The sequence below is a fragment of the Magnolia sinica genome, chromosome 3 (assembly GCF_029962835.1).
Source record: "Magnolia sinica isolate HGM2019 chromosome 3, MsV1, whole genome shotgun sequence".
In the NCBI taxonomy this organism is placed as follows: domain Eukaryota; kingdom Viridiplantae; phylum Streptophyta; class Magnoliopsida; order Magnoliales; family Magnoliaceae; genus Magnolia; species Magnolia sinica.
In genome coordinates this window covers 27,939,924-27,967,635 of record NC_080575.1, presented here as the reverse complement: position 1 = coordinate 27,967,635, position 27,712 = coordinate 27,939,924, and the positions used below count along the sequence as shown (strand labels likewise).

The 27,712-nt window shown below is 39.9% G+C and overlaps 1 protein-coding gene across 2 annotated transcripts; it reads left to right on the top strand.

Annotated features, from left to right (window-relative positions):
* Positions 1-13,473: 13,473 nt before the first annotated feature.
* Positions 13,474-18,659, top strand: LOC131239742 (laccase-4-like). 2 transcript variants are annotated; one of them, XM_058237589.1, is made up of 6 exons: positions 13,475-13,625; positions 15,381-15,532; positions 15,796-16,040; positions 16,409-16,537; positions 16,775-17,695; positions 18,287-18,659. In XM_058237589.1, exons 1-6 carry the CDS (start codon positions 13,536-13,538, stop codon positions 18,415-18,417), a joined length of 1,668 nt encoding a protein of 555 aa, XP_058093572.1. In that variant the 5' UTR covers positions 13,475-13,535; the 3' UTR covers positions 18,418-18,659. The 2 variants fall into 2 exon arrangements, with proteins under 2 accessions (XP_058093571.1, XP_058093572.1); XM_058237588.1 differs by lacking the exon at positions 18,287-18,659 and having other exon boundaries at positions 13,474-13,625; positions 16,775-18,271.
* The last annotated feature ends 9,053 nt before the right edge of the window (positions 18,660-27,712 follow it).

Genomic DNA, 27,712 nt, shown 5'->3' with positions numbered 1-27,712 from the left:
AAGTAATGTTGAGTCAGTGATTTTGATAGTTTTGAGTTCTACCGTTTGTATAGATAGTAGTTCAGGCTAATTCACTAATTAATTTAGTTTAATATCTAATTAATTTTCGTCTAATTTCTACAGATTACGGTCCTTAGGGAATTCTGGCTAAGGTGGTACTCGGGCCTTTATACAGATTTTTCTGAGATGTCACAACTTGTCTATGGGAAGGCTTGCCACTTGCCTGTGGAGTTGGAACATAAAGCCTACTGGGTGATTAAAAATCTGAATTTCAATCTGGACAATGCTGGCTTGCTATGCAAATTTCAGTTGAATGAACTCGAAGAAATCCCGAATGATGCGTACGATAACTCAAGAATTTTCAAGAATATGATGAAAGCGTTTCATGACCAACACATTCTGCGAAAATCATTCATGCCAGGTCAGAAAACCCTTTTATATAATTCTCGATTGCATCTGTTTTCGGGTAAGATCCGATCTCGTTGGACCAGCCCTTTCACCGTTATCAATGTTTATCCTCATGGTTCTATCGAGATTCGGAATCCAGACAATGGCTATGACTTTAAAGTAAATGGACATCTAAAGCCATTTGTCGAGAAATTTGATTCAGAGGATATGCCCATGCCTCTGAATGATCCTGTTTACCAGGATTGATCTCCTAGTCTGACGGAGGTATAGGTAAGTTTACTACTTTCATAGGACTAGGGTAGTTTGCTTTATATTATTCTAGGTTAGTCGGTTTTATACTATTAGGTTAGTTTGCTTTCTACATTGTTTTAGGATAATTTGCTTTTGTTGGTTTCTCTCTTGTGTCGACCCACTCTTACGCTGATATATTTGGAAAGCCTCTTGATTCTTTCGTTCAGGTATTATCTTTCCATCACTCCTCTTTTACTTTCGTTGTTCCATGTGCATTGCATGCTTATTTCTTTTATATTGAGGACAATGTAAATTTTTGGTTGGGAGTGGGCGATTGGGTCACCTAATCAGTGTTTTCTCGGTCTTAACCAAAAGTTGTGAAAATTTTTCAAAATTTTTTGAAAATTCTTGTGAATTTGAAGTGATTTTGACGATCATCATTGATTTAAAATTATAAGATACGGAGTGTAGGGGATTTACGTTTCTTAGATTTAGCTGTCTGATACATTCCATAGTTGAGTTCGAATTATCAATCCATGATTAGAAGTTTTAAACATTAATTGGGTCATAATTTCACATGTCACATCTCGCTTACACTCACATTAAGGTTTCAGTTCGATATTAAAGGGTTAATTTGGTAATCACTAAGCATGAAAGGAACCAACATAGGGAGTTTGTCCATCATACTTATAAAGAAGAACTGAAAGGGTTGGGCGAATGTTCACCATAGGTTTGCTCCCTATAGGTGAAGGTTCGATTCCCTAAGGATGACATTCGAAAAGGGTTGGACGACTGGTCTTCACCATGGGTTTGCTCCCTAAAGGTGAGGATTTAATTCCCCTCTTTGGCGTTATTTTTAATGGAAAAATCGAAAGTTGGTAGAATGAAAGGATGATCTGCGAGGCAAGTTTTGGTTAAGGTTTTGGTTGTCCTGAGTGCTCTTGTTGGTTACCAATGATATTATGAAATAATGAATTGAATCTTACTGTTGTTAAAGCCGAGATTACACTATACATTCATGGATCTTAATGTTTAGAATTTTTTCTAATCAATGGATTAATACTTCGAACTTGATTATGAAGTTTACTGTGCGCTTAAGTCTAGGAGAAGGTACTACCCAACATTCATGAATCTTAGACTTCTAGTATCTGGATTGTTTCTCAAAATCACTCGACTTTTTAGAAATTATCCTGTAATTCTCAATTTATTTTTCGCATACTTTGCTTGGGACTAGCAAAATGCTAGTTGGGAGTTGTGTTGAGGGTAAAATATTGCATATTAGACCCCAATTATTACCTGATTTTACGAACATGATACCATTTAAAACCTTATTTTAATCGTGTTTGTGATGCAGAGTGAATTTACGAACATGGACTAAAAAGGATGCTAAAAGCATGATTTAATGCTTAAAAATCACCAAGATAAGGGATGAACTCCAGGGGACCGAGATCGATGATTTTACATGGCCGAGATTCAAGAAAATCACATGTGTCACACTAAAGAGGCCTGAAAGTCGTACAGAATGCAAGATCACAGGGTTCCCACCATCTGTTCAGCTCGAAACTTCATATATAGATTGAGGACCATAAATTAATCGTATACATAAAATTTCAGCTATTAGATGTAAGACCCGTGTCCTAATCCGTACCATTTCATTAGCTTCCGCGGTCCTTCCGGTTAAATTCCGGCAACCTTCGCACCGTATTCGGTGTTTGCGCACGATCCTAGGCCAGGTCCCGCGCACCGACGTCGGCTTGATCCGAAAGTTTTATCATAGCGACCGCGTCGTCGCCGCGGTTCCAACGCCGTGACTTGCGCACCGAACCGATACCCAGGCAAGAAGATGCCGATTAGCGTTTATTCCGAAGAAACACCGCGCGTTACGAATTTCGAGGGAATCTCTACACAATTATTCCCATCAATCAACCATAAATGCATCCCATACATCAAGTACAACAACCCATCCCTCTTTCTCCAAAGTCAACTCTCTCTCTCTCTTCACCCATCCCTCTTTTACACACTTTTCAAACAAACCCATGCTTCATTAATTACACCCATCACTCCATCACCTCATATCACTCTCATCCTCTCATTTCTCTCTCATTTTCTCATATCTCTCCCAAGCAACTCAACCCCCCTCACGTCCAAGCTTTCTCTCCCTCTCAAGTGTGGCCCACCTTCCATCTTCCATCTACACCCTCCCATCTCTCATCCACATCATTAATCCCCCATCATCCTCCATTAAAAGTGAAGGTAAGGAGCTAAGGAGTCCAAGGGAGCAAGGAAAAGGAAGATAAGGTGGGTGAATTGTCATTATTTTAAATTTTAGGGCCCACTTGTTGGTGGGACCCATTTGGATGTATGTGATTTAATCTAGAGGGCCCATAGTGGCGGGGTTCCTCTACCTCACGAAATATCTCTCTCTATCTCTCTCCCTTCTTTCTTTGTAACGGTGTAGATCCCACCAATATGTGTTACATCTACCCCGTCCATCTACATCAGATGGTGTGGCCCACTCTATTGCAGGTGATGATCCACCCATCCATTGTTTAGATGGCCCAATGCTATATATATATATATATATATATATATATATATATGTTATATAAAATATGTATAATATAATGTGTATCATATATATAATATAGTATATATTATATACATATAAGATGGTGGGCCACATCTACGTGGGACCCACCATAGCAATGAGATTAGGAGTTGGTCGCTGGACGTTGGAAGTGAAGTGTGTGCACTGACGTGGATGTGTGCCAGCAAACACAAAAAAAAGGGGTTAGTTGCCTTCTTGGGGTGGGCCACCTATGTAGGCCCCACCTTGATGTATGTGCTCAATCCAATCCGTCCATCTTCCTCTCCAGCTCATTTTAGGCGTTGAGCCAAACTTTGAGGGTAATCTGGTTCTCAGGTGGGCCATACCATAAGAAATAGCGATATCACCCTTGAAAACCCCCTAGATCCCTCAATTCGTCAAAAGCAGGCCGTATATTAGACTCGTTTGATCGGTCTTGGTCCATGGAATCCGATGGCTGGAGTGGATTCATCCGATGCGGGCCCCACACAGGAGTTTCTGCAAAAAAATTAATTTTTTTCAAAAAAAAAAAAAACAAACTAGGCAGCAGCGCCTGCTGCTGCCATTGTCAGGACGCCAGAGGGCGGACGGACGGACGGACTGGTTCCACGTCCAGCCGTGGGCCCCACCATGATGTGTATTTTGCACATCCACACCGTCCATTCATTGCCCACCTCCCTGGCCGTGGGCCATTCAAAAAATCAGCCTTATACGAAATTCATGTGGGCCATACCATTTAAAATCATGTGAAGACATGTCAAAATATATAAGATCACTTGGTGGGGCCTACCTGAGTTTTGGATGTTGCCGAAACTTGGTCTGTACGGTCATTTATATGGGACCCACATAATGGGTGGGCTGGATTGTGAATCACATCTCGGTGGACCCCAAAACAAAAATATATATATATATATATAATAATAACATTTTTTTAAGCAGCAGCAGCTGCAGTGACGGGCGGACGGACGCTGGGGCCTCACGGCTCCAGCTGTGGGCCCCCACGGTGATGAATTTCGATCATCAACACCGAGCATTTGATGGGTCCCCACAGTTCATCCGTCCACGCCAAAAGTCAGCTGTATATGGAACTCTGGTGGGCCACATCATTTAAAATCATGTGTAGTCATGCCTAAAATATATATAAAATCGTTGGTGGGGCCTACCTGAAATTTGGATGCGACTGAAACTTGGTCTGTACCCTCAGCCAAGTGGGACACACATAATGGATGGGCTGGATCTGGGAACCACATTTTGATGGGCCCCACGTCCACCCCATTCGGGTGGCCCTATAACGGGTTAGACGTCAAATAAACATTTTGGTGGGCTCCCTGCCCGGGCGACCTGATCAACAGGTTAGATGAAAATAAACATTTCAGTGGCCCCTCGTCCACACGATCTATCAATGTGTTGTACGGAAAACAAACATTACAGTGGGCCCTATCCAGGCCCACGTGATCTTATGAATAGATTAGATGATAAATAAATATTATAATGTGCTCTACCCTGGTCCATATGACCCTATGAACAGTTGGGTGGAAAATAAACATTATGTTGGGCCTTAGATGGGTAGAAAATAAAAAAAAATATATTGGGCCTTAGGCTGGGTGGAAAATGAGCATTTTGGTGGGCCCCACTTATGTAAGAATGGTAAACCACACCCTTTATTAGTGTGGGCTCCATCATAATGTATGTGTTTCATCCAACTGTCCAACTATTTTGGAAACAATTTAAGGCCCATTATGGAGGCCCATCTTCATGCATTAGTGGTCCTTGTTGAGGCCCACCTTGATTTGTACTAGACCCATATTAAGAGGCCCATTGAGGCCCACCTTGATATAGATATGGGGCTCATGTTATGTAGCCCATTTGATGTATTTGGGTCTTTGGGTCAAGGCCCAATTAGACGTACAAAAGGCCCATTACAATATGTGGTTCATGGGAGGCCGTGCCTTGGGAGCAATGTTGGTTTGATGTCCACATTGAATGGATAATGTTGGTTAAATGTCCGCATTATAACTATCCCTAAGGCCCACTGATAGGCCCAAAATTATGGTAAGTAGGCCGTCTATGCCCATCTCCATTATACCTAGAACCCATCTCTTATTACATGTTTAATATAGATGCATGATTCATGATCATTCGCACCATATGTATGCCTGATGTGAGGAATGACCGATCATAGCATTTACCTTTGGATAGACTGTTTATGGGCTCCCTGATAGGCGGGGTTGCCTCATATAAGTGCATGGTATATTCAGGACTTGCATGAGTGATAGTATGATTCATGCACTTGCATTTGTGTGATTGTAGTTCTTGTATACCCTAGCGACATCGGGCCATAGCCTCCACAGATACATCGTGGATGGCTAGATACGAGACCGAAAATATTTGGTTCGAGCATACGGGCACCATAGATGTCCCCTGGTGAAAATCCCTAAACCCGATGGTACCGAGGATGACTCCAATGTCGAGACCGAGTGGATATATGAGCGCACGAGGGCCGAATACCGGAGGCCGCGTCTCCCACCGTGTCGTGGTCGATTGGAAAGGGGTGTGGCCTTACTCGCCCAAGGGTAGGGGGCAATACTAGGTGAGTTTGACCAGCTCGCGAATGGGTCCGCTATCGACGTGCTGGATAGGTATTGGCGGACTATTGGTCGGGCGGATAGTGAGGTTTCTTACGCTCACTTGGATCGTGGCTAGGAGAGCGACAGTGCCATTTGGAGTGTATTGGACCCGGTGATTATCCAGAATGAGAACTGTACCGATACATGATGAGGATTAGCATGCTTGAGTTGCATCTCGCATCGCATGGCCGTGTTATGGCCGATAGCATTCCTATCTTGCACCGCATAGCCTTGGTACGGCTGATTGCATTCATGTGCTCATCACCATGATTCTGCATCACTCTGACCTTGTATTTTAAGCACGTTTATATTGCGCACACACTTACACCACCCTCTAAGCTTTCCATAGCTTATGCACGATTGATGCGTGCGGGTGACGTCAGGACACATCGCAGCCATAGTCTCGCTGTAGTTGGAGCGTGCAGCCGAGCTTCTGGAGTTTTGTTTCTTTTATTACATTGTATTTTCCCTTTCTTCCGTATTGTACTCAAAAGTTTTTGATCATAGTGGATTTTGTGGTGGTGTTCTTGTGGTTATTGTTTGTGGGTTATGCTTTTGTTATGCTCATTATGAATCAGACTAATGATTTGAAACCCTCCTTGTAGTATCCCAGGATCAGAACCTGGTGAATGGGTGCCGGGGTCCGAGAATGGGGTTCTACGGAGGCTGTCGGCGCCGGATTCGGCGATCGGGAATTTTGTGAGCCCGGTTTCCGAGTTTGGGGCGTGACATTAGATCCTTTTGAAAGTGACCCAACGGACAGATCAGCCCATAAAATCCTGATTTGGGGCCCGCCTGGTATCTGGAAATGCTTCAATTTCGGTATCAACACCTTAAATTATGTGGAGAAATGAATGGACGGAGCGGATTCCGTGTAAACATTATAGTGGACCCCACGCCGTGGTGCGTGTACACCATGTACAAGCAATCTGGCCGCGCACCGGAATCGAGAGACGCGCTGACCCGAGCTCTCCTTCTTAAAACGGACTTTCCGTTTTCGTTACAATAGAGCTGTCCGCTGTCCGTGTGGGGCGATGTTGTGGGCCACCATCGTGATCCGAAGGTCCGATCCGGACCGTCCATTAAAACCCCAAGATTCTTATGCTCAAATCCAAGATGAATTAATTTCAAAAGACATCGGAGATCGATTTTCGATCGTCCAAACGGAAGACGGACGGTGGCTTTACAGATTCCGTGGGCCGCATCAAGGGCAATCCAAAACAATATTTTTTTGACTTAAATTTCGATTATAATTCAGTGGACGGTGTGGATTTCTCAAAAAGATAGCGAAGTGGGCCCCACCAGCGTCATAACGCGATCAGTGCGCAGGCCCTGTTTTCACGCCGGACGATGGACGATTTTTGGCCGTTGCACGATCATGGCCGTTGATCTGATGGAAGATCTGATCCGTTCATCATGTAGGCCGTCGAAAAACATCCCAAGAGACGTTATTTCTTTGGAAAGAAAGGAAGGAAAGTGGAGTAGATCTTCCCGTTCTTTGCTGCGTAAAACAGGGGGCACGGCTCTTTTTCTATGAAAGGAGTGCGTAACTCCTTACGCAGCCACCGCCTCTTCGCACGGAGGCTGCTAAAACCGACTCCAGCCGACTTCTCCACCGTCTTTCACAGCTATAAAAAGAAAAAAGATAGAGAGTGAATCCATTCAATCCCCAGCTGTACATCAGTGAGAGAGAGAGAGAGAGAGTTTGAGAGAGTTTTTTTTTTTATAAAGTCTTTATTTGTTTAATTATTAGTTTTTTTAATTATATTTATTTATGATTATTTTTGAGAGATCTAGTCCCATCATGTTGGGCTAAACCTATTAGCTTGGGCTAAGAGGTGAAGCTTGTGCTGTGATGGAAATGATCCTACGGCTCTAATTCATGTTAGACTGAACAGATTTTGATTCTAGTTTGATTAATAGGAATGCTTTCAGTTTTTAATAGTTCGTTGTGACTGAAATTACAATAGATCTACGATGACTTCAAGTATTTCCTTTTCATTATTTGATTGTGAAGTGAGGAAGACCTGTTGTTCACCAATGCCCCTTGGACATAGTTGGATGATGGAATCCTTGTTAACATTCGTACATCTTTCAGATTGGTTGTGGATTGGTTTAATTCTGTTATTTACTTTGTATCATGGGCATGGTTTTGTGATGGAATCCATTCTAATTCTCATACCTCTCATCTCTTGAAAACTAAATCAAAGTAAGTTCAGATCGAGCTTTAGTGATATATCTTCCAACTGGATGAAGATGAGACTCAAAGTCCAATTGAATTCATGAATCAAGCGTAAATCTCCCTAATCTTTACAGGTGGATCCTCTGAATCCCTAGTTCCCCAACTTTGAATTCTATAAGTTTTAGATTGCTATTTCACCATTATTCACTCATATTCACCTGATTTAGATTACATCTTATTCTGGTTCTAGTTCGAGTTACTTTTAGATAACGTAAAAGGTTCAGTCCCTGTGGATTCGACCTTGGTCTTACCGAGATTATTACTACATCACAACCCTATACTTGTGGTGTGAACAGTGGTCATATTTAGTGAATTTATTAATTTTAGTTGTGATTTTTATATGTTTTCATTGTGTGGGCCATTGAAGTTTAAAATTTTATTATTTTATTTACAACTAAGGTGTATGGCACGAACATGGAGAGAAAGGTAGAGAGAGATCGAGTAAAGGGAAATTCATAAAATACCTGGGGTACCTCGCCTAGGTACTTAAAAGATTTAGTTAAAAAATATGGCATAAAGACTTAATGTGCATGTAATCTACACCGTTGATAAGGTAAATCACACCTTGTTTAGCCTTCATTTAAAATATCAATTAATTTAACTCTCAAGTGGGCCATCCTATAGAGTTATACCTAAAACCTCTAAATTTAAGTGGTATGGCCAAATCAAGTCTTGGAATACCATGATTTTTGGATAATTCTTTCATCATGATTAGGCTCATTGGATGAATGGATTGGATAACACATCAACACCACGGTAGGCATTCCTTTCCAAATGTTTCCTATGGTGTGGCCTACCTGAGTTTTGGATTATCATTTTTTGGGTTTAATGGTTAAAATGTGACAACATAGTGGATGGACGGGGTGGATCTTGTTAAAATTCCACCCACATGGCTTTTTTATTTGTGAAAATAACCCTTATAGGTGCCTAGTTACATTGCTAGAGAAATTCCACTTCAGTAGGAGAGAAAAGAAGGAAGTTGATTACTCGGGGCTACGATTATTTGGTTGCAATGCTCACTCGCTTGTACCATTAATTAAGAGAGATAAGCTAGACCAAATGGCGAAAAAGTGCACCTTTATTTGCTATGGTGATGGTGTGAAGGGATACATGCTATATGATTAGATCACATAAAAGATCACGATTAGCTATGCCGTCAGGTTTGATGAAAACTCTTTGTTGCGTAAGGGAGAAAATAAGAAACTAAAAAAATCCGTAGTGATCGATATTGAAATCGACAAGGGTGAAATACAGGATGGAGTTGAGCCGCAACAAGAGGTAAATGAGCAGATAGAGCAACCACTTATGAGGAGACATTTATCGAGAGGTTGTAGATTACCGGTGAGATATAGAAATTACTCAAATATTGCATCTGCCAGTATTATGGATGAAGAGGGTCCGTCTACCTTTTAGGAACCACTGGATGATCCAAATTCTGACAAGTGGATAACGGCAATGCAAGACGAGATGGACTCTTTGTAGAAGAACAAAACGTAGGAGTGAATGGAGCTTCCTATTGGGTGTAAAGCGATTGGGTCCAAGTGGATTTACAAGAAGAAACATAGTAGGTACAATGAAAGATTGGTTGTGAAAGGGTATGCTAAAAAAGAAGGCATCGACTTCAGTGAGATATTCATGCCAGTAGTCAAGTAAGTATCTATTAGACTTATGTTGGCACTAGTTGCCCAATACAACATTGAACCGGAATAGATGGATATTAAGACTTCTTTCTTACATGGGGAATTGGAAGATCGAGTCTGCATTAAGCAATCAGAGGAGTTCCAAAAAAATGGGTCGGAGAATAAAGTTTGTAAATTAAGGAGGTTGTTGTACGGCCTGAAACAGTAGCTTAGGCAGTAATATAAGAAATTTGATACTTTCATGGTGAGTTAATATTTTACCAAAAGTGAATATGATCATTGTGTCTACTTCAAGACACTAAGCGATGAATGTTTTATTCTATCAATATTGTATATTGATGATATGCTTATCGTCAGTTAAAGCATGTCTGAAATCAACATATCGAAAACTCGGTTATCAGGACATTCAAAATGAAAGATTCGGGAGCTACAAAGAAAATTCTCAGTATTAACATTCACAAAAATAGGAAGATGTCTCTGACAGAGTACCTTGAAGATATTAGTGAAGTTTGTGATGGACAAGGCTAAGCCAGTTAGCACACCCCACGTTGCTTACTTTAAACTTTCTTTAGAGCAATGCCCCATTACAGATAAAGCAAAATGGAATATATCTCGTGTGTTGTATTTGAGTGTAGTTGACAGTTTAATATATACCATGTTCTCTATAAGACCAGATATTTCACATGCAGTCAGTGTTGTAAGCAGATACATGTCAAATCCCAGCAAGTAACATTGAGAGGCAGTGAAATAGCTACTTCATTATCTACAAGGTACAACAGACTACATCTTAATTTTCTAGAAATCAAAGGAAAATTTAATAGGCTATGTGGATTTAGACTACGCACGGAATATAGATAAAAGAATGTTGACTTTTGGTTACTTGTTTGTATTAGTGGGAGGAGAGATCAGTTGAATGTTGAAGTTTCAGTCTGTGGTTTTTCTTTCTACAACTGAAGCTGATTATATGAAAGTGATGGAGGCTTTTAAGGAAGGTGTTTAGTTAAGACGAATGATGAACAAACTTGGGCTTCAACAGGAGGTCGTGCCGGTTAATTGTGACGACGAAAGGGCGATCAATTTGGCAAAAAATTCGGTTTACCATTCTAGAACTAAACATATTGATATTCGTCATTATTTTATCCAACAAGTACTTGAGGAAGACGATGTCACTCTCGAGAAGATCCACATGAGCATAAATCCAACAGACATGCTTACTAAGGTGGTTCCCACGGAGAAGTTTTTATTCAACTCGACTTCTTTGGGTCTAGTAAAAGGTTGATGAAGAAGAAATGTGCACAAAAAACGACGGTGATGGAGAAGATATGATGGAGGTGATTAGAGATGGAGTTATGGTTCATGAAGGGAGATTGAAGGGATGGTGGAGATTGTTGTTAGATGTCTTCAATATATACATGGAACATGGTTTCGATCGATTGACCACCCTGGTCGATCAATCGAGAGCACCCCGAATTATACAGATTGGTCTGTAGATAATTTTGGAAAGTCTCGATTGATCGAACTATTAGGTTAATTGATCGTCAATATTCAAAAAATACTTGTAAACTTTCTGGACACTTTTTTAGCATGTTCGAGTCATCAAACATATGGCGCTCTATCGATCGAGGACTGCCCAATCGATATCAATCGATTGATGCTTAGATCGATGGCGCGCAAAGTTTTGCATAATTTCGTTATTAGTTTCTTAATTCGGGTGTTATGCAATATATATGAGTGTAATTGTGGGATTAAGGTATTCCAATCGGGACTTAAATATTTCTAGGGTTTGGAAAGGAGAAAAAGAGTGTTTTCTGAATTGTAAATTTTTTTAATCTCTTCTACTTATTACTTTCATAGTGATCATTGTCGCTTTATGCAGTGAGTTTTTTCTGTAAAAGTTTTTTCACATAAAATTCGTGCATATGTATACATGTTTTGTTTGTGTTTGCTTATTGTCATGTGATCTGAATTCAGGATTTACATCCGCGGTCCCCCAACACCTGTTTGGACTTGTAATTGGTCAAATTGGAGGAGTTTTCCTTAGGAATATATGGTTCAAATTTTAGCTTAAATGAATGTACTAATTGAGAGATTTATTCAATTCATTTCATAGGATCATGAACGAGTGGAAATTGAATAAATGGCTAATTACGGCAAATGGGGATATGTTTTTTTTGTTCTTTTTTTGTTCTTTTTTTTCTAAAAATGAATGGCTAGCATGGTTTATGATGTAGTTTTTATGGTTTGGATTGATTAATGGTGATGATTTAATAGTTCTTTTGAGAATAGGATGTAATAGAATTATATTCTATATCTAATTAAGTTATAAAAAAATTTCTTTACGTCTTGGTGTATCTAGATTCATAGATGGTTTGGATTGGCTATCATTTCTATGTAAATTTTTATTTAAATCTTTTAAATCGAGTCATCCATGAAGACAGCTTGTGCATTGAAGAAGAGTTATGGTATCTACAGTTGGGAGAAAGAGGAGAAAATCGAGAGGCTTGGTTAGATCCAGTGAGGGTCACACGCTTGGAAGTCCACATGTGGGCAAGGGACGCCCACATTTGAAAATTGTAATTTCACTTGGATGCCTCCTATATTAAGCAACGTAGAAAAATCGTGGGGTCTGGATTGGACCCATCTAGACCATTGACCTTTGGACGCGTCTTGGACAATATATGTTTGATGTGACTATACTAAGGCAACTGGAGTATGATCAGATGTTTGAGATCGTATAAAACTTGATTGAGCCATATCTCATTCATCATAGGTTGGGTTGACCTGAAATTTGATGTCAAGGATCCTCATGCTGCGAACTATGAGATGGATGGATTGGATCTGACGTTTATGCATCAAATCTGGCTAAGTTTAGATAATAGCCGTTGATCTTTTTTCTTTGGATCGATGATCCGTTTAGTAAAAACTTTAAATTTTACAATTCCAATGCGGAGATCTCACGTATAAACACCTTCCTTTGGTACGGCCTAGGGGAACTACCTCACCTAGGGACTACAACAACCTAGCTCTGTGGGCCCCACCACATTGTATAGGGAAATTCACTCTGTTCATCAGGTGACAACACAGAAAAGACCAATCCAATAAATACACCAATGGAAATAATATAAAATTTCTTCTGAAACCTTTAAATTCATGCAGTGTGGCCCACCTGAATTTTGATTATGTTGATTTATGTAAGTATCTTCAATTCATCATGATGAGTCACACCTGATTAATTTTGGTGAAAGATGCACAATGGTGTAGCCCTGCTGGCAAACCAACGGTTGGCAACCCATTTCCATTGTTCCCTGCAGTGTGGCCCACCTAAGTTGTGGGTCTGGCAGAATTATTGCCCTCAGGGACTCTAATCAAAGATAGTAGTTGATGGACGGAGTGGATTTTACATACTCAACATGTTGGTCCCCACAGAGGATTCCAATCCCTCACCAAGGAATCGGGTTAGACTTGGAAGAGAGCGGGTACACCCACCAACACAGCCACTGGAGCTGGTTGTACCAACCCAAATCCATTCAAGAGCTGTAATCGGTTGAGAAATGGCAAGAACAACCTAATAGCTTAACTTTAGGGATTGCATTGAAAGAATGGTTAAAATCTTAATGTAATATTTAAGAAATCTGCAACAAAATGTATGGTCTGATCCAAAAAGGCTTGTGTTTCAAGAATCCCATTCACCAAACCAGCAAAAACGACATTGACATGCCAGCAAAATCCCATCCCTTTATAAAGTCTCCTTGGAGTTTCGTACATTGTAGATAGAGAGAGAAAGAGAAAGAGAGAGAGAGATGGAGAAATGGGTCCGAGCTCTGGTGACAGTGGTTTGCATTCTTCTTCCAGCCCTTGTGGAATGTAGGACCCGACACTATAAATTCAATGTAAGTAGAGCCTACTGATACCATTAGTATTCAACATGCAATGAATGTAGTGTACAAGCCTGCAATGGATTGTGCCATGGAATGTCGCAGCTTCCATTGGGTGGTTTAATATATATAGACTGTAGAAATTATTTTTGGACGCATTTCTTAGATAATTAATAACAATATGTGTGGTTTATTATTATTATTATTATTATTCTTTTATTTAGAAGGTCTAAAGTAATCAGTTGGAGTACAAAGTTACAATCCACCCAATGGATAATTTCTAACCTTTCATGTGAGTGCAATGTTGAATCCATCCGATGAGTTGGGCCACCTTGAGGAAATCTGTATGAAAAAATCAGCCTCATCCACTCATTGAGTGGACCACACGTATTTTTCTATTTATCAATGGATAGTTATTGTTTTTTGTGGTGTGTCCCACCTGATGAGTATATATAGCTGATTTGTGCATTAGGTGATCCTAATCGTAGGTTGGTTGGAAGTTACCCTGTAGGTGGACAATTGACTTGTGGTCCAACCGGTTGGATTGGACATCCTTTTGGTAGGTGTAACTGTAATTATATGATGTGCTTTGGATTTTTAGCATGAGCCAAGATTGTCAGCATATGGGGCCCTTTGGGTCCCACATGCTGAGATGGTCAGGTGATTGGAGCCATCTATGTTCTAAGTACTATCATAAATAATCTATAATCCCATGATCAAGCATCATTGATGATCTTGACATTTGATTTTTGGAGTTAATGAGAGGCATTGAAGATTTTCTTTTCAATGGTCTAAATTCATTTGTGATCACTTTCTGATAGTTAATTCGACTATGTGGGCACCAATGATGAAAGGAATAAATGGTTGATATTTTGCGTAGAAAACATGCACTTCATGGTCAATGTGCAGCAATCTCTCTGGGTCCATGGTTGTGGACGGGAATCCCAACGGCTATTTCGAAATGGAATTCTGGGTAAATTCCATTTTGAAATGCGTTAGGATTCGTGCCGAGTCTTCATGGAGGGAGGGGATGTTTGGTGTCTATCAACTTGTAGATGCAGAATGTCAAAGCCTTGGGTCCCACCTAAGCTTATAATGATTAGAGCTGGGCATCGAGTTGAGTCGGACCGAGTTAGGGCTGACCCAACTCAATTCGGTTTTGAAATGGGCCTGACCTGAACTCGACTCGACTCGACTCGCTACCGAGTCCAGCATGTCTAAATCGATCCGAATCCGGGTCCAGCCTGAACTAATCAGGACCGAGTCGGTTCAAGTTGGCACAGATTTGGATCGAGAGATGAGGGAGGGAGGGAGTGGAGAGGAAAGAGAGGAGGACAGTGGTGAATTCGGTGATTGTGGTGGGTGGCTGCTGGGGCTTGGAAAAGGGGAGAGAGAGAGAGAGATATGGGGGGGAGGGTGGTGATAGTGGTGTGTTGTTGCTGGGAGGAGGAGGATGAGGGAGGAAAAGAGAGTTTGGGATTGGGTCGGGTGTAGCATATAGGGTTAGAGATACCCGAATCCGACTTGAGTCGGTTTTGGATCAAGTTGAGTCTAACCGGATCAAGTTTCAGGTCGAGTTACTAGGTAACTCGAACTCGACTTAGTTTGAGTTCGGATTGAGCAAAACATACTCGGTTTGTACCGACTTACCCATTTGGTTTGGGTCGAGTTGGACAAGTCGAGTTAGGCAAGTCGGTTCGTGCCTAGCTTTACTTATTACCTCCTTATTTTTTTGGATGATTTTTCACATGTTATGGCTAATGTGTGCAGGTGGTCATGAAGAACACCACTCGTCTATGCCAGACCAAGCCCATCGTGACCGTCAATGGGCAATTCCCTGGGCCCACTCTCCATGCAAGGGAGGGTGATAATGTACTTGTCAAGGTTGTCAATCACGTTAAGTACAACGTTACCATTCACTGGTAAGGCAAAAACCCAATACAAACATAAAATCCACTGAATACATTGAATTCAGGTGGGCCACACATTGAATTTGGACCTTTCCTAACCATCTCTTAACCATTCATTTATTCTTTCAAGTGAGGCCCACTCAGCGGTCCACTTAATAGTTGACCATTTTCTGTGCAATGAGCTCCATAGATTAAGTTCTTGTTCATTTAATTAAGATAGCCGAAAAGCAAAATACGAGTAGCAATGACGAGATCGGTGTGTTTCGGTTTCACAGGCATGGAATCCGACAGCTCCGGACGGGTTGGGCAGATGGGCCAGCATACATTACACAGTGTCCAATCCAGCCCGGACAACAATACGTCTACAATTTCACCATAAAGCGCCAAAGGGGCACACTTTTGTGGCACGCCCACATCCTATGGCTAAGGGCAACCGTGCACGGCGCCATTGTCATTCTACCCAAGTTAAGAGTTCCTTACCCATTCCCAAAGCCCAACAAGGAAGCGGTCGTGATACTCGGTGAGTATGCCGAAATTTAATTGTGTCTAGCAATGGCACACCTTATGGTAATCTGATCTAATTGGGCCTAGCAATGGCCCACCTCCTGGTAATTTGATTCATATTCGCTCAGTGGGCCACTTAATGAGATGGGCCATGCACCGATTACTCAGATATATATTAGATGATCTTGTTCTTGCAAATGGACAATTTACAGTGATTAATGGTCCACATACCCGCTGTAGAAATTGCTTGGATCAGCAAATGATGGGCCCACATGAACAATTTCTCGTGCCAAGAAAACCGATTGATTAATCATTGTATGTTTGATCGAAATACAGCAAATGAGCAACGAGGAACGGGTTTTGATTCGTTTGATCAAATTGCAGGTGAATGGTGGAAGTCCGATGTCGAAGCTGTAATCAACGCGGCCTTAAAGTCTGGTCAGGCGCCGAATGTATCAGACGCCCATACGATCAATGGCCATCCAGGGCCACTCTCAAATTGTTCTTCACAAGGTAACAACATCATCACATGGTCATAATCGAAGCCCAATTGCTCAACCCAAACACACCCAAATGACCTTGACAACCCGACCCAAATTCAGGTTGGGTCAATTGGGTTTGGGTTGGACCCGAACAAGAGAATGTGTGTAATTAGTGGAGGCTAAATTAGTAATTAACAGGAATGCTGGGGTCATTGATCTATCTACATTTCAAACTCTTAAAAGTTGGCGCCTTTTCTATCATGAGCAGGGGGTTTTACCTTACAAGTAAAGAAGGGCAATACGTACATGCTCCGCCTCATCAACGCTGCACTCAATGAAGAGCTCTTCTTCAAGGTGGCGGGTCATCCACTGACAGTCGTCGAGGTCGACGCCACCTACACAAAGCCCTTCAAGACCAACGTCGTCCTCCTCACCCCAGGCCAAACAACAAATGTCATCCTAACCACCAATCACACCTCCGGTCGCTACCTAATGGCAGCCTCTCCTTTCATGGACTCACCCATCGCTGTTGATAATGCGACTGCCACTGCCATCTTACACTACTCAGGCACCCTCACTTCCTCAACCATCAAACTCACTGCCCCACCTCCGCAAAATGCCACTCCGGTCGCAGCCAATTTCAATACTGCTCTGCGTAGCTTGAATTCAAAGGCATTCCCTGCCAAGGTCCCACAAACCGTAGATCACTCTCTTCTTTTCACAGTTGGCCTTGGAATCAATCCATGTTCCACTTGCTCCAATGGGAGTCGTGTGGTCGCCGACATCAACAATGTGACCTTTGTTATGCCCACCACCGCCCTCCTCCAAGCACATTATTTCAATGTAAGCGGCGTGTTCACCGAAGATTTCCCCGGCAATCCTCCTATCAAGTTCAATTACACTGGTTCCCTACCGACCAACATGCAGACCATGAACGGGACTCGGCTTTATAAGCTTGCTTACAATTCTAAAGTGCAAGTCGTCTTCCAGGACACCGGTTTCATAGCCCCGGAGAACCATCCCATCCATCTGCATGGGTTCAATTTCTTTGCTGTTGGAAGAGGATTGGGGAATTTCAATCCAAAGACTGACCCTGCCAATTTCAATCTTGTTGACCCAGTTGAGAGGAACACGATCGGCGTCCCATCGGGTGGATGGACAGCCATCAGATTCAGAGCTGATAACCCAGGTAAACCTACTATTTATAAAAATCCACCCCCTTTAAGATTTTTGGTGGCTTTTTCCATCTGCACAAATCAATCCAAGCTAATCACCCTTCACAAACAACAAAGTTGTATACAAAAACTTGGCCATGAGTTTATATAGTGGGGCCCATTAGATGGACTCATCAGATCAATAGCATAGGTATGAAAAACATGGTCCTCAAATGTACAGAAGCAAGGCCCAGCCAAGGATATCCTATAATTCCTCTAAATAAAAAGATCAAACCTTTCAAATCTCCAATGGAAACTCTGGCCAGTCATGTCTGTAAATGATCTGGTTGTGGGGTTATGACCTATTTACAGAGGGTCCCAAAAATTGGACAGTTTAATTTGAGTTTTAAGTATGCAATGTCCTAAAACTTAGGAGCACAAGCATATAGACCATCACATTCTACCAGAGTATCAAATAACTCCGTAGTCAAAATTTAAACCTCTACTTGATACCACTGGACTGTGATTCGTTCATATCTTTATCTTTTCATACATAGAAGCTTGTCTTAACAAAGCCTTCTTCTTGGTTTTCTTTTTTCTTTTCTTTTTTAAATTTATTTATACAGGTGTTTGGTTCTTGCATTGTCATTTGGAAATACACACCACATGGGGACTCAAGATGGCATTTGTGGTGCACAATGGTAAGGGTCCCAACCAATCGCTTTTACCGCCTCCGAATGACCTTCCGTCTTGTTAGGCTGCCTAAAATGCCCCATAATCATACAATGCTGAGATTTAAAGAAAATCAAGATGGACAAAGGATCACTAGAAAAAGGAGAGAGATGATGACAGACAGATTGCTGAGGTGGAGTCCAGATAACATGGCTATGATTTTGGTTTCTGTAAATCACATTTCATTTTTCAGTTACATCTATATATGAATTAGTAAACCATTCTGATATTGTTTTTCAATGGAAAAAGATTAATGTAATTACGTGATTTGATGCGTTTGTGCATTTGGAGGTGTATAGGATGTGATGCGCTGTGGGCATGGGATAAGAACCGTTACTATCTCACAATGATTTGGGGTGGTGGTAAAATGGTATCTAATTTGGGGTGGTGGTAAAATGGTTATCTTAGACACTACAAGAAAACAGGCCTTTAGCCATGGTTTGTTTTTTTTTAGCTCTACACGGGGTAAGAACCATTACTATCTCACACTGATTTGGGGTGGTGGTAAAATGGTCTCTTTGAAACTGCAGGAAAACAGGCCTTTAGCCATGGTTTTTTAGCCCCAACTCAAAATACTGAGGTTAAATATGCTATATAACTTCGATTGTCGACCAACTAAGGCTAGTTAATATGTAACCGAGGTTTAAAGCAGCTTCTAGCCAAGGTTTGTAAGGAATCCACGTTAAAAGTCAGCTTTTAGCATTAGTTTCTAAAGAACTAAGAGTAAAAGTCAACTTTTAGACATGGTTGCTAAGGAACTAATGCTAAAAGTCAAGCTTTTAGTCACAGTTGTTAGGAAGCCGTTTTTATAAATCAGCTTTTAGCCACAGTTGTTAAAGAGCTGAGATTAAAAGTTAATTTTAAACCGCAGCTGCTAAGGAACCAAGGTTGAAAGTAAGCTTGTAGCCTGGGTTGTTAAGGAGCCAATGTTAAAAATCAGATTTTAGCTACGGTCACTGAAAAAGAAATGTTAAAAATTGGTTTTTAGCCATGGTTGCTTACAAACCAAGGTTAAAAGTAAGCTTTTAGCCTTGGTTGCTAAGGAATCGAAGCTAGAAGTCATCTTTTTGCCACAATTGCTAGAGAATCGAAACTAAAAATCAGTAGGTTGCTAAGGAACTAGGGCTAAAAGTCAGTTTTTACCCTTGTTTGCTAACAAACTGATGCTAAAAGTTGGCTTTTAGCCACTGTTGCTAAGGAACCAAGGCTAAAAGTCAGGTTTCATTATTCTAAATTTGTAAAATTAAATCCTTGTTTGTTTAAAGCCATTGCCTCTGTCAAGGTTGGTTTAAGCCTTGGTTGTATTGTCTGGTTTTGGTTCATCGATATATAGCAACGTCCACCAAACAATTTGACTTTGGTAGATCAAATACCATATATTGTTGTCATTTGGAAGATCTTTCCTTTTTCAAGCCAAAATTAGATTGTGGGTTTTGGGACCATTCCCTAAAATGAACTGGAAAAATGTATTAACAGCGTGTGTATACAACACATACATCAAGATGAGCCCAAGAGAAGTTAAATGGTGGTACATGTGGCACGTGTGGCGTGCAAGAGAAGATGGAGTGTCACATGCAGAGCATTAGCACAAGTGGGATGCTTTACACGTGGAGTGCTAGAGAAGATGGTGCCACATGTGGCACAGTTGTACATGTGGGATGCTTTGGACGTGGTGCGTAAGACAAAATGGATAGTGACACATGGCACAGTAGTACATGTGGGGCATAATTGAAGATGGACAATGGCCCATATTGACACATGGCACATGCGAGGCAATTTAAGATGGATGGTGGTGCATTTGGGCTTAACTCTTGAGAAATCCAATTTCTTCTATTGTGAAAAAATGTCCTCAAGGGTGGAAGTGGAAAATAAATTAATTTATTGTTCAAATAAATGGTATTCCATAATTCCCCAAAAAAATAAACTGCATGCATCCGATGAACGGCCCTGATCTCCTAAAAGCGTGCCACTAACGCATTCATCCTCGAACTATACTCTCGTGATTCATTTGGAATCAAGGAAAGAAAAAGGAAAAAAAAAAAAAGAAGCCCATTTCAAATTTGCACTGTCAACTCCACCCCAAAATGCCAACACACACAACATCCCAACCAGCCGGCCTCGTTCAATCCCCATCCATCCAAATAACAATAATCAGTCTGTTCTCGAGTCCTTCCTTTTCCCCTCGTCAACACCAAAAAGACATCTCTTCCCAGAATCCCAAACGGAGCAAAAAAAAAAAACCTCTTATCTCTCTCCTTGTGAGTTCATAGCTCTGAAAACAGAGAGAAAACCCAAAGAACAGAGAAGTTTATTCAGATAAGTAAAAGCTATTCATAGGAGGGATACCTGGGACACGAATGAGGAGAACATGAAGGTTTCCCAGACAGTGATCGTTTCGTTATCTTTCAAGATCCTACTGTCCTTGATCACATACTCGAGGACAAACACACCATTGATGGAAGGACGGTGCAGATTTCTAGGTTCTTGGGTTTCGATGAGGTCCGCTTGTTCTTTGATGGGTTCTGTTTGTTTTCAAATTTTGGGGTATGTTTCCAATTTTTTGGCTCTTATTTTCTTGCTATTTGGACTGTTTCATTCTTTCCGGATTAAGTCTAATGATGTCTAATTGGGTTTTTGTATCTTGTAATTCTGTGTAACACTACTGCTCCGATTGATACATACACCCAGTTTTTTTTTTTCTATTTTTGGTAATAGAATAGTATATATTTGTTGAATTGCCTTACCAAAGTGTGGGTGTATCAATCATGGTGAGTATGGATATCAATTCCTGTTAATATGGACCATCAATTATGTGGGTCCACCTATGATTGCCAATCATCTCGAAACCCACTTTGATTGGAGGATCTAGCCATCCATTGATTGGCTAGAGACCAACAGTAGGACTTTTTTTTTAGTGAGTGTGGACCATTGTCGTATCTCTTCTTAACCATCTATCCATACGCCATAAATGAGTTCTTTTCGATTTCTAGTTTGCTTTAAGAAGACTTCAAGTGGTCTTCCCTGAACCTTTTAAGAGTTTTATAGGTGTTGTCTTCCCTGGACCTTTTAATAGTTGTTTTTTATTTTGGTTAGTGCAAGAAAAGACTTGATGAAATATGGTTTAATTATTGATACTTGATACACGGATAAGCAACTGGTGCACAAATAAGCTTGTTAGAAAGTGATGGATGAGACTTGGATACAAAAGCAAGCAACTTGTGCACGAATAAGCTTGTTAGAAAGTGATGGATGAGAGTAGGATACAAAAGCCAGGGTAATACTTTTTCACATTGTTTTATGAGATCCTTCGAATTTGGATTCCTTTTAAAGTCACATTGTTTTATGAGATCCTTTGTTTCCTTTGACAATATAGTGTGAGCTTAAAATACATTAAGAGCATGACGAATTGATTAAGGCGATGTTGATTACTACGGTGATTTGACAGACATCATCGTGCTGGATTATTTCAGATTCAAAAAAGTTATATTATTTAAGTGTGATTGGGTGTATGTAAAAACTCTGGGAAGGGGAATCAAGAAGGCTAAATTTGGATTCACACTCGTAAATTTCAAACAATTATGGCAAACTTGGCAGAACCCGTAAGATGAGCCATATATCTCTTAGCATCCCAAGCGCAACAAGTATTTTATGTCCCCAACCCCATAGAGCATGGGTGTCGTTGTTATCAGGTTAAAACCGAAGGACTTGTTTGAAATGAGTGGTGACTTCTTTGGACAATAATGATAAACACGTGCAATCATATGTTGGAAGAGAATGTTTGCCAATGATGACAATGTGAGTTAGGATAGGACAATTGTGGAGAGAATCGAAATTGACACCCCACAAAACTTATCTGATTTGATTAGAGAAGAACATGATTCTTGTTGGAGTATGATGATTAGGTACTAATGCTTGACACAAATGTAAAGCATGCTTCCTTATTTATGTTCACAATTATTTGGATGAATAGATGTGTGATTTTAACATTCATGGGGTAATCTAAGAGTCGTGTATATTTGTGTTGAATTCAAACAAGCCATGGTTGGGATGTTTAAAGTGTTGATTGGCACCCAACAAAGTCTTTAATGGTTTCCGCTGTGGATTTCTATCTCTCTGTACTGTGTATTTCTTGATTGCATCTTTCTTCTAACGGGTGCTTCTTCCATACCATACTGGGCTGTCATTTGCATGTGCTTTGCAATTGGTGTAAAAGACAACCTTGTGAAACTCTGGGATGCCAAAACAGGGGGAGGGCTTTATTTGTTGCGAGTACATTGTCTTTGTTGTCATGCTAAAATTTTCAATTGATAATTGGATACTCGAAGGTTATTCTTACATATCTTTTGTAGCTATGGTCACAAAAAGATTATGTTCTGCATCAAGTGGAATAAAAATGATAACCGGGTACTAACTGCCTCTAAGGGTCAAATCATTGGGGTTTGTTTACTGCCGATTCTAAAGCCATTATTTGTTGCTCCCTTAATGACTTTTTTCATCTATGCATCCTTTTTTTTTTCCAAATCATGTTCTCTCATTCTTTTCTTTTATAGAATACTATATTTTATAGTTCTTGTGACCAACTATTTTGTGGGCTTTTAGGACCTACATTGGCATTGTAACTATCTTTCAAGAGCATTCCCTTAGTCTTTGGCTAACATCACCCAATCCTGTAGCTCTTTTGACTTCCATTGTATAATCTGCTTATTTCTTTCATCCATTAGAAATTTGTAGTTGAAGGAAACTACAAAATTTCATTATTGAAATTTCCACTTTGTTATGCTAATGATTAAATTTGATTGATATTGCATCAAAACACGACATAAATCTTTTCACAGAAAGATGAAACATTAAGATTATTCTCTTAATAAAATCGATTAGTAGGCCACCAATTATATGGTTACCACCCAATATATGTAAATGGTAAAAGCAGATGTTATTGGATTAATTCCTGCCTATTAAGTGCAAGTGATAACCACGTATTCGATGCGGACAACCTGTTAACCACCAACGTTAGAATAGTAAATGGAGATGTCACTGGATTAACCATATTATTTAACGATAAACTCTCTAGCATATCTAGTTGGACCACAAGTTACAGTCCACCCAAAAGATAAATTCTAATCTTAAGTGCATGTAATATATAACCCTTTCAATAGGTTGCACCTATTATGAGGATCACCTGATGTAAAAACCAGCCCTCTATTCTCATCAGATGGGCCACACCATAGACAACAATTTCTACCATTGATAAATAACAAAATAAAAATGCGGTCCAGTCAGCAAGTGCATATTGCTGATTTTTGCATAAGGTGATCCTCCTGATAGGGAAAATCTACTTAGACAAGTTAGATCTGGAACATACATGAAATGTTGGAAGTTATCCACTGGGCAGACCATAACTAATATTCGAACTTGTTAGGCATGAGGCCTTCTCTTACTTAAGAGGTTTGGTCTACTAACCCACATGTATGGCTCAACGTACCAACTCATCTAAGAAACTCTCATTTTCCAACTTTTTCAAGGAAATCGGATTCTCCATGAGAAACTCACTTTGTTAATTTTCAAGCAAAACCTAATATCATGATTTTTCAAGAATAATAACTCCTGTTCCACTGAAATATCAGAAATAAACAAGGCTCATATTCATGTATATGAATTTTTCAATTGCATAGGAAATCCGGTTAGATAATTAGTAAAATCTTTGTTCACTACTGCCGACCAATTGAGCCAGCTAGAGTCGAGGGCATCGCAAGCACAACAAGATGGGATGTCAATCCCAAGCACATCATAGGCACAACACAATGAGATGTCGACCCCGAGCACATCGCGAGACTCCTACCACCGACATTCGAGCTTTAGTGGCATGATCCCGAACAACTAGTTTAGACCAAGTTCGAAGAGTTCCGCATGGACTCCAAGTACTTAAATATATAGTTTAAGTGAAGTTTAAGCATGTAATTTCTATGATTTGTTACGTTCTTGATTTAATTAAATGTAAATGTTATATTAAAGAATATATTATGTTCCGATTATTTAGAATGCTTATATCTATTGTTTAGCAAAGAGGGTGATATTCATCATAAATAGTTTCAAGGCTATCAACGAGATGTCGAACTTGCCACCTTATTAAGTAGTTGAATATAGAGTGGAATAAGCATGGACAGCCTATTGAACCCAACTACACTAAATTTACGAGGTGGTTTGGCAATTTAGTTAGGAATATGCTCTTAGTGCCAATTAAGCATCATAGTTGGCATCACGTGCTGCTTTCTAAGAAAAATGGGCTCTGGAATAAAGGTAATAAGAAACCAAAACTTCAATTATGCTTGTCGTATTGTGTTATTTTCATTTATTATCATTATTGATATGCTAAGTTTAACCAATAATTGATGTGTTACAGATCAAATGGAATGTCGACGATAAGCGTTGTAACCGAGTAATGAAATGCGTTGAAAGTATGTGGAATGCGTAAAAAAAAGGTTGAAAATTAAATACTACATTCAGCATTCAACTGATGAGGAACGAATCACTCACTATCTTGACCAAGTGAAGCCGTGGAAGTTGCTCGACACCTATTAGTCGAGCGATGAGTAGCAAATATAAATTAAATATAATGAAAAATTATATCCACCATGGTATACTATTATTTATATTAAATTTTACTTATTATTATTGTGTCAAATTGTAGGCTCGCAGTCAAATGAATAAAATCAACCACAACAAGCATTAGCCGCACAAGCTAATAAATTCTTCTTTGATTTCTAAAATTAAAATGTCATCTTTTTTACTTTATTATGACTGTTACAAAGTCATTTCTTTTCGCACAGAAATAGCAGGCGAAAAATCCCGACCACTCTCTCAATCAAGCAATGATGTTCATAGCAACCCATTGAAAAAAAGGATGGGAGTGTTGTGAATAAGCAGTCAACCCATGTTATTGTTTGTAAAAATTCCTTAGTCATTGACAGCACACATTTCATTACCTCATAATGAGGTACAACTCTTTTAATGTTTTTCCCCACTGCAGGAGATGATCGAGGAATTACGGGTGACTTAGACACATGAGACTCTGAGAGTAACACTACACGAGCCATCTTATCTCATATATTGGGACCGGATCATACCAGTTAGATCCACATGATAGGGTCAGGTCTCACAACTTCCACATTACGGGACGCGAGAGGCACCACTGCCGCGAGGCACCATCAGGGAGACGAAGGGGTTGCAGCGACAGATGTCTCGGATAATGTCCTCAATGTAGAGGGTATTCTGCATGAATCAACAACTACATTTGTATAGGGCTCAGTATCCACTCATAAGGAGACTGAGGAGTTGCAGCGACAGATGAATGAGTAGGTGGAATAGCTAGTGGAGGAGCAGATGGCCAAGCATATGGATGAGAGATACTTGACCTCATTGGTGATGGCCCCAACTTCAGATAATGTCATCAATGTATAGGGTATTCTATATAAATCAGCAACTACATTTGTATAGGACCGTCTCAATATCCACTCATAGGGATGCACCCAAGGCCGATGGACCCCAATCGACGAGGGAAGAATTAATAGGTGATTATTTTTATTTCTTTGTTACCATTGTATAATGACACTCATACATAAGGTTTCGTTATTTTGTAACGATTTATTTAGATTATTATATTTAATAAATTGAATTTTTATGATTATTCTAAGTCTTGATTAATGATTGGATTGATATGAATGATTTTTCATCCAATCATTCATTCATCAAGACGAAAAAAATCATAAAAGCACAATTTACTAAATATAATAATAATTCAAATCATTACAAACTAGTGAAATCTCATGTATGAGTGTCACTATACAATCATAAAAAGAAGAGGAAAAAAAAAACACCTATTGATTATTCTCCCTCTTAGATTGGGGACCTTCGACCTCGGGTGTATCCCTATAAGTACATACTAAGATGAGTTGTGAAAATGTAGTTGCTGGTTCACATATAATAACCTCTACGGTGAGGATATTGCCCGAAGTTAGGGCCGTTGCCAATGAGGTCACGGTGTCTTTCATTCGTGTCGTCATATGCTCATCATTTACTACTCAAGATGCTTAGTCATTCACACCATCATTCACTCCCGGTGAAGCTATGGGACCTAACCCCATCATGTTGACCTGACCAGAATGCTCTGGTCCCAATATTTGGAATAAGATGTCATATCAGACAGTGCTACTCTAGGACTCAGGTGTCTGAGTCGCCCATAACTCGATCATCTCCTGCAATGGGGAAAACACTAAAAAAGTAGCTCTCCATTTTGAGATAACAAAATGTATGATGTCAATGATTGAGAATTTTCTACATACAATAACATGGGCCGACTGCTCATTCACCACAATCCCTTCTTCTGATGGGTAACTATGAATTGTCAAAACTCTTCATCCACCTTTTTCATGTAAAAAGAAATGAGTTTATAACAATTATATTGAAGCAAAAATATGGCATTTCAAGGTCCTTAAACCAACGGAGTGAGCCATATGACGTTTGTTGCAGTTGATTATATTCCTTTAATTGCAGGCGAATAATATGACACGACACTAATAAGTAAATTTTAGTATAAACAGTAATATCCCATGGTGGATATAATTTTTTATGTTTAATTTATACATACCCCCTTATCGCTCGACCAATAGGTGACGAGCCACTTCTAATGTGTCGGTTTCACTCGGTCAAGATAATGAACGATTCGTTCTTCATCAGTCAAATATTAGTTGTAGTGTTCATTCCTTAACATTTTCTTTCACTCCTTCCACATACTTCCAACGCACTTCATCACCCAAATTGAACGCTTCTCGTCAATATTCCACTTGATTTGCAACACATCAATTATCGGTTAGACTTATCATGTCAATAACGATAGTTAAGAAAAATAACACAATACGACAAGTGTAATTGAAATTTTAGTTTCTTATTACCTTCACTTCATTCAAGAGACCATTCTTGTTCGAAAGCGGCATGTGATGCCAACTATCATGCTCAATGGGCACTAAGCGCTCATTCTTCGGTAAAGTGCTCAACTACCTCATAAATTTGATGTAATTGGGTCTGATAGTCTGTCAATGCTTATTCTACTATATTCAACTGCTTATTGGCTGGCAAGTTTGCCAACTCACTGATGATTGTGGAGCCTCAAAACAGTTTATGACGAATATCACCCTCTTTACAAAAGATATAAGCATTCTAAATATTTAGAACATAATATATTTTCTAATATACCATTTACATTTAATTAAATCAAGAACATAACAAAACTATAGATATATGCTTAAACTCCACTTCACTTAAAA

Excerpts from the sequence above, each read along its gene's own strand:
- LOC131239742 (XM_058237588.1), top strand. The coding sequence starts at position 13,536 with ATGGAGAAATGGGTCCGAGCTCTGGTGACAGTGGTTTGCATTCTTCTT. Across the intron at positions 13,626-15,380 it reads CCCGACACTATAAATTCAAT|GTGGTCATGAAGAACACCAC; the intron begins GTAAGTAGAGCC and ends TAATGTGTGCAG. Across the intron at positions 16,041-16,408 it reads GGAAGCGGTCGTGATACTCG|GTGAATGGTGGAAGTCCGAT; the intron begins GTGAGTATGCCG and ends ATCAAATTGCAG.